This window comes from Penaeus chinensis, chromosome 3 (assembly GCF_019202785.1).
Source record: "Penaeus chinensis breed Huanghai No. 1 chromosome 3, ASM1920278v2, whole genome shotgun sequence".
Lineage (NCBI taxonomy): Eukaryota > Metazoa > Arthropoda > Malacostraca > Decapoda > Penaeidae > Penaeus > Penaeus chinensis.
Window position 1 is genome coordinate 18066171 of NC_061821.1, and position 7500 is coordinate 18073670.

At 46.0% G+C, this 7500-nt stretch overlaps 1 protein-coding gene across 4 annotated transcripts in view; it reads left to right on the plus strand.

Annotated features, from left to right (window-relative positions):
* Window positions 1–7500, plus strand: part of LOC125043667 (mediator of DNA damage checkpoint protein 1-like) — a 52458-nt gene that overhangs the window by 34311 nt on the left and 10647 nt on the right. For 3 of the 4 annotated variants that reach the window (XM_047639927.1, XM_047639912.1, XM_047639905.1), the window contains 13 exons: window positions 1–490; window positions 644–796; window positions 882–1137; window positions 1351–1614; window positions 1703–1933; window positions 2449–2672; window positions 2799–3335; window positions 3482–3673; window positions 3798–4105; window positions 4222–4364; window positions 4577–6655; window positions 6922–7273; window positions 7432–7500. The exon at window positions 1–490 is cut by the window's left edge and continues 335 nt beyond it; the exon at window positions 7432–7500 is cut by the window's right edge and continues 198 nt beyond it. In XM_047639927.1, coding sequence (XP_047495883.1) covers window positions 1–490; window positions 644–796; window positions 882–1137; window positions 1351–1614; window positions 1703–1933; window positions 2449–2672; window positions 2799–3335; window positions 3482–3673; window positions 3798–4105; window positions 4222–4364; window positions 4577–6655; window positions 6922–7273; window positions 7432–7500 — 5298 coding nt within the window. The remainder of the gene's footprint in view (window positions 491–643; window positions 797–881; window positions 1138–1350; window positions 1615–1702; window positions 1934–2448; window positions 2673–2798; window positions 3336–3481; window positions 3674–3797; window positions 4106–4221; window positions 4365–4576; window positions 6656–6921; window positions 7274–7431) is intronic. The other variant, XM_047639919.1, reaches the window with a different exon arrangement.

A 7500-nucleotide genomic window follows, 5' to 3' on the forward strand; every position in this document is an offset into this window, starting at 1 on the left:
ATTCCCACCCCCTCCACCACCACCCCTTGCACCACCCACAGGCAAGTGTGGCTGCCACCAGCCCCTCCCGGCCAGCCCACATGAGCCATACAGGCCATGCACCCCCAGTTGTCTCGTCTGGCTCCTCCGTGCCCATCACTGGCCTGCTGACCTCGCACCCACTGAGCACAATGCCCCCACACCGCCAGCAGTTCATGCCCCATCCAAAGACCAGTATGTTCCCTTCACCCCACATCCCTCCTCCCCCAGTAGAGCTGCTTCACTCCCCTACTGCAGTGGCTGTGGCTCCTCCACCCTCCAGCACAGGGGCTGAGACAGACGACGACTCCCGTCTGAGTGATCGCAGTTCCTCCGTAGGGCCATCTGGGGAGGAGACAGAGACTGCTCCAGAGGGGGAAGGGGATGAGCAGCCTGTAGATGATTCCATCACACGCTGTGTCTGTGATTTTGCCCATGATGATGGATACATGATCCAATGCGACAGATGCTTGTAAGTTTTTTAAGCATATATAGGTTAGGTTGGACTTTGTGAATATGCAGTTCCATTGGGAGAGAACAGTACAGGTCTCAAAAGAGAGGGATCTATTGCATTATATGATTATTACTTCCATAATAACTTCCATTAATAACTCTTAATTTGCAGTGTTTGGCAGCATGTGGACTGCATGGAGATTGATCGTGAAAACATACCTGATGAGTACCTGTGTGAGGCCTGTGAGCCCAGAATGATAGACCGGTTTAAAGCTCGCGCTTTACAGATACGCAGAAGACAGGAGATCAAAGCTCATCTAGCCAGGTGAGGAATGGTGCTTGGCCTTCACATGACAGCAAATAAAGGTATCTTTTAAACTTTGGAATAATCACAGACTTTCCTTTCATAGCCTTTTTTCTTGCAGGCTCTCTTCGTCAGATTCGGATGATAACATGCCCATGTGCAATAAAAGTCGTACCTCACTTGGCAAAGTGCAGGAAAGAAAAGTGGTGAAGAAAAAGAAGGTGAAGCAGATAAAGGACATGAAGAATGGCAGGAAAGGTCCTCTCTCCTTGCTCAAGAAGAGCAGCTCAGTCTCCTGTAACAACAATATTGTACCCGGTTCCGAGGAGAGAGACAGAAGAATGCTGGTCAAAACACGCAGAGTGAGTAATACAATGTAGAAATGTTTTTCTGCAATTTCCACAAGAAAACATCTTTTCATGGTTTGGCTGCTATATGTATTAGTAATACTTCTAATGGTCTCTAATTTACATTTGGTACATGTGTGTAAATTCTCCCTTCTTTGTTCCTTATTGTTTTTCGATTAAGTATTACTGCTCTCCTCTGAAAGACTAAACCAAGTCTCACCTTTACAGAGGAAGAGCAGCAGCATGAGTGGTGGTGAGGGTGTGAGTGATGACTCGTGTGGGGGCCCAGTAGAGAGGCTTCGGGCCTGGGTAGAGGGCTATGAGGTGGCAGTCACCAACCACTATTCTCCTGAACTGCGCGCACGAGTCCAAGCTGCGCGCATCAATGGAGTGTCACCCGACCTGCGGGCATCCACCCAGGGGGCCGTCCTGGGCCACCGTTGTAAGGTGGTGGAGAATCCCAATCCCTTACAGGATGTGTTTGACAGTAAGGTAAGAAACTAATTACATTGCAGATGTTGACTGATATAAATTCTTTATTGATGACAATGGACAGAACTAATGTCTCTCCTATTTCTAGATCCTGGTAGCAGCTACTAGACTTACTGTCAACACTGCCATAACAGAATTTCAAGGGAAGTACCTGTTAGCATCCCAGTGGAATGCACAACAACCAGTGATGGGTCAGCAGTACCTGCCCTATGTCCTACAGTACCACATGCCAAAGGAGGGCCTAACTGTATGCGTGGATGCCAGAACGTATGGCAATGATGCCAGATTCACTCGCAGATCATGCAGACCAAATGCAGAGGTAAGTTGCAAGGTAGTTGCAAAGGAAAGGTTGTTAATCCTGTGAGTCTCTAATTTGACTTTAGATGAGTAACTCTAAAGTGTAATCAGAAAGCTGGTAATTAACTCTGGTGGTACCAGGGTACAAGCTGCTTTTGAATTGCCTTTGCGCACATAGCAATTTTGTCAGATTTACTGATCTGGCCCTGCAGCTTCAGGTGAAGCCAGTGCCGTTGGGTGTGAATCTAATTTGGTATCAGTATTCTTGCTTGCTCTTTCTTGGTTGGCCCCATTTTCACTCTGTTGAATGAGCTGCCACATTACTGGGGTTGTGATAGGCAACTTATTTATTATGGCTCTTGCATGTTAAATAGACTCCCATTTTCATAGAATTGCAATATTGTGTGTGTCTGTGTTAGTTAAAGTATTTGTTATACTATTTACATAGACGTTTTTTCTTATATGAGTAAAATGACCAGATATTTGGAGTTATAGCATTTTCAGTAACTTAATTTATTTACTTTCCTTATGAATCAGATTCGGCATGTGGTAGAAAGAGGGTCCCTACACCTGTACCTGGTAGCAACAAGAGACATTGAAGAGGCAGAGGAAGTTACTTTAGCCTTAGAGACAGCCAATTCCACGTTAGATCTTGTCTGCTGTCTGTCGGAGGAACATGATTGCAACGCTCCCCATCCCCAAAAGGAGGAGGACTCATCACCAGTGCATAACCCTCCACATAAAAAGAATGGGCTTCTAAAGTAAGGCTCTTTATATGTCCTTGTAGCCATTTTGAGTTGAAGATATGTATGTATTTAGATTATACCCAAGATATTAGAATTTAAGCTTTTTAGCCTTTGTTTTGAGAATATTGCCATACTTTCTAGCAACAAGAAGACGATAAAGAAGCAGCAGCTCCAGCTCCAACTGCGGCCAAGTAAAAGAACCACATCCACTGAGAGCAGAAGTAGCGATAATCTGACCACTACCGTTTGTCAGAGCACAACCCCCATCACGCCTGTCAAGCAAAGGCGTGTGTCAGGCTGTGGCAAGTCACCTGCCAAGTCCCCATGTGTCTCAGCCTCCAGTTCCCCTGAAGAGCTAGGTAAGGATGCTGTAGTAAGCGCGCCCCCTACCTTGGCCGTGACACCTGAGACCCCTAAGGCCATTGACAAACAGCAGCAGCAGAAGATGACACGTGAGGAGAGGAAGATCGCCGCATACATGAAGGCTTTTGAGAGGATGGAGAAGGCTGCACAGAGGAGACAGGAGATGGAGAAGAAGAAGGAAGAGGATAAGAGCAAGGATCCCAAAGATAAGGACAAGAAGCACTGTGATGGGGACGAGGAGGACTGGGAGAAGACCAGCAGTGCCGATGAGGGCAACAGAAATACGCCTGCGACAGAGAGAAGCAGAAGAAAAGGGTAAGTGTTTGGGACTTGCAAGGGAGGCCATGTTTGTGATTGCTGATAGAATTTCCAGGGCTGAACCAGTTGTGGATTGAATTGTGTCAACTTACACCCTCTCCATTCAGATTGGATTTCCATATTGTCTTTTACCTTCCCAACAGAAAAAAGGGGCGTGGGAAAGGCAGCCCCCAGAAGCGCAATCATCGACTGGACACAACGGCTTCCGACTTGACTGGTGATGAGAGCAGTTGTGCCTCTGTGGGTCTCATGTCACCCTTGGGGGGCTCTGTTGAGGGCATTGCTCTTAATTTCAACTCTCCTCCATCAGGAAATTCAAATGTCATGGGGTTCAGGTAAGTTCAAATTATTTTACAATACTTATTATTATGGAGAAGAAATTCTAGTTGATATATAGTAAAAAAAAAAAAAAAAGAAAAAAAAAAAAAAAAAAAAAAATCATAATTGCAATGGTTCCAGATTTCCCAAAACCAAGAAAGCACTTATGAATGAATGGCTGAATGAGACCGTAGACCCAGTGATGCCTGTGGGCAGCCCAAGCGGGGTAACAGAGGTGCATTCAACAGGCGTGCCCACGTGCTATATGCGGTCTCCCGCCACGCCACTCAGAAGGTCAACATCTGTGAACCAGGTGGTCCCAGGGACAGTCCTCAACTTGGACTTGCCAGGTGGCTCAGCTAAGAAACGGTGGCTTAGACAGGCTATCAGTGAGGAGACTGAATCACCCCAGCTCAATGGCCTGTGCCCCAGTCCCAACAGCAGACCAGGTAGAGTCATGGTAGCAGAGTGTGCTCAGCATCCAGTTCTTTCATTTCTTGTTGCATTTTCTTAATAGTATTTCATTTAAGCTCTTCTTTCTCCTAAAGATAGTCCTTCCCATCAGATTCCCCAACTGGAGGAGATTACATAACACCCCTAAAAAAGCGCAGGCTGGCCAGAGAGTCCATGTCATCAGAGCAGTCGTCAACTCCCCCTTCAACACCTGTCCATTCCACCAGCATGGAGGAGGACAAGATGATGGAGGAGGTTGGTGGCCCTTTTTGCCTTGAAAGTTTGAGATTGGAGTTTTCTTAGTGTTTTATTGATATGCATACATTATTTAGAGACCTCTTGTTTTCAGTTTCCAGCAGTTTTCTATTTCACTCTAATGACATTAAGGTTCATGTGGTTGTAGATAGAAATCTTGCACTTGGATCACTGCTGGTGTAAATGGCTTATTAAGACCTGGCTCTTTTCAGATGGAAGCTGAGTTAGCAGCTGGAGGTGTGGTCAAGATCAAGTGTGAGGAGGAGAGCATTGCAGAAGACCAGTCCTTGCAGGGGGAGGACCACACCGGGGATGCAGCAGATACCAAAGATAGCTTGGGTGTGGGAAAGAGAGAAGAGGAAGATGATGACGGGGAAGAGGAACTCATCATTGAGGAGGAAGAGAAGATCTCAAACTTGAAAGACCGAGGAAGGACTTTTATCACCAGCAGTCCAGCTGATTTGAGATTTGAAAAGGAAAATAGAAGAAACATAAAAGAGGCAGATTTTGATCTAACAGGTAGTGCATCAAAGACAGACATTCCCTTGTGTTTGTCATCTCCAAAGATCTGCAAAGAGAGAGAAGAAAAGGAAGGAGTAGAAGAGGATGATGAGTGGGAGGAGGAGGAGGATGAGGATGAGGATGATGAGGAGGACCAAGAGGAGGAGGAGGAGGAAGAGGCAACATCCAGCAGAGGAGAAGAATGCGAAGTCAAGCGGAGAAAGAAGCAGGCTGGCTGGAGAAGAAAAAAGAGACAGCAAGCCCTTTCCAAGAGGGAGAGAAAACAAGCGTTTAGCACAAAGAAGAAAAACACAAAGAGAGAGAGACATGAAGAAGAACTGAAAAGCAAAAAGGAAGATGCACTCGCAGTCAAAGAAGAGAGCACTCAGGAAACACCAGTTGGAAAGAGGGAAAGTGATGTGGGATGTGGTAATATAAGTGAGGAAAATGTAGATGAAAGAACACCAAAGGAGGAGGGAGAAAAAGATGGAAGTACCGGTGAGAAAGTGGAGGAGAAGAAAGAAAGAAAAGGAGTGGAAGTGAAGTGTGAAATAGGTGAAACAGATGGAAATCCCGAACCAGCTTTCAGAAGTGCACCAAAAGCAGGAGAGGTTGGCTGTGTGAAACTAGAGACACCAAAAGCAGGAGAGGTTGGCTGTGTGAAACTAGAGACTCAGGGGAAGACGATCAAGAGTGAGAGTGGGGGAGACGCTGCTGAGTGTGCGAGTGGTTTTCAGAAAATAATGAAAAATGAACTTGAAAGTTTAATTGCAACTGATTGTAGGATTATTGTGAAAAAAGAAAAAGAAGTCTCAGAGTTGAGTGATGAGGGGAGTGATGAAAGAACAGAGAATGTTGGGAACAAAGAGGAAAAAAATCCCACCCAGTGTTCCAAGCCAGAGAGTAAGCTAAGTTCAAAAAAGCCTATTAGTGTGAAAGTGGAAGCACTTAACGATGAACAGGCCGAGGAGGAGGCTGTGCAGGAAAAGCCAGAATTATGTGTAGGTGAGGTTGTAGGGAGAAGAGAGCAATCAGGCAGTAATAATAGTGAGAGGGAGGAGCAAGGAAAAGAACTTGCTAGGGCAGATGTGCATCATTGCATGGTTGTGAAGGAAGGGAGTACAAAAACAAATGCAAAGGCAGAACAGGTGCTGTCAAGAGAGACATGTATAAAGCAAGAAGTAGAGTTGAATGTACAGTTTAATGCTAGTGTTAAGATTGAAGAAAGGGACAACATTCCTCAAACCCAGAGTCAAGACAGTAAAGAAACAGAGGTGGTAGAGTGCATTCCCACACCCGCCAAGGAAACATCTCCTGCACCAGAGGAGGTGTTGCAACAAGAAAAATCCCTCAATCTGGTGTGTAGTCCAAACTCCTCAATTTTGCAGGGGAGAAGACGGAGTTCACAGTCAGATTCAGATGACCTGCCAGTCGTCGAGAGAGCACAGACACCTGAAGACTTTCATCACAAGGCCTCAGAACCTAAAGGTCCTAGAACACCTGAAGGGCCAGCACCCACAAGCCCAGAGGAATCTGCACTGATGCCCGAAAGTCCCAGAACACCTGAGTCATGCAGTACAGGACAAGGCCGGAGTCCAGAGAGGGAGGCAAGTCCTGAGCGAACTTCAAGAGCAAGGGTGCGAGGGCCTTGCACTCCTCCTTCAACTCCACCTCCACATCAAGATGACTCACTTGACGGGGAGTCAGAGCGTGAGAGAGAGCAACAGGACGACTGTGATAAGTCCACCAAATCAGCATTGCATGCCAAAGCAGCACCTGTGAAAAGAAAGGTGACTTTAGTGGCATAGAGTTTTGTAGTTTCTCTTATCTTTTTTTCTTTCTTTTTACTTCTTACTCATTTATGATTTGTTCTTTTATGAATAGATTGATTTATGTGAAAAAAGTATAATTATTACAATTTGCAATAAGTGGAATGAGGGAGTTAGTAAATTTGAGGATTTCTGACTAATGTGAATTTATGGAAACAAATGATTTTGCTATACATACTGTACACGGTTGTTAACATGGTTTTCATGTCCCCCTCCCCCCCGTACAGTTGTCTATTTTGGAATACCGTAAACGAAAGAGTGTCAGCAGTGAAAGCGAAACAAGGGGAGCAAATGGCCCGCGCGACCAGTCTCCGCCTCCCCTTCCTCCTCCTCCTGGTGCCTCGGGAGCCCCTCTAGCAGATACGAGTGGCTCCTGCGCCCCCAACCCGGTGACCCTCCCTTCAGCCAGCACCACGCAGGAACTCCTAAGCTCCCCCTCAGCTGCATCACCAGCCAAAGGCTCCTGTGCCAGTGCAGGAGATTCTTCACCTGATCTCAGTCTTTCTCCCATTCGACCCTTGTCCCTGTCATTGCCGGCTGTACTGGATGACAAACTTACCAACGATGAAGGGAGAAGAGGTGAGGTGCACTTCCTTTGGGTTTTTTCTTTGGTTCTTCCTGTATGATTGTTGTATAAGGAGCTTTCATTAATTATGGAACTTGAGAATTAACCCTTTTTAAGTATTATTTCCATGGATTGTACACAAGTTTTTTGAAAATAGTGCTGCATATTGCAGAAGTGGAGAGTACCACCCAACGCGGAGATGCTGCAGCTGAAGTCAGTAAAGACATCGTTGGGAGTTCAA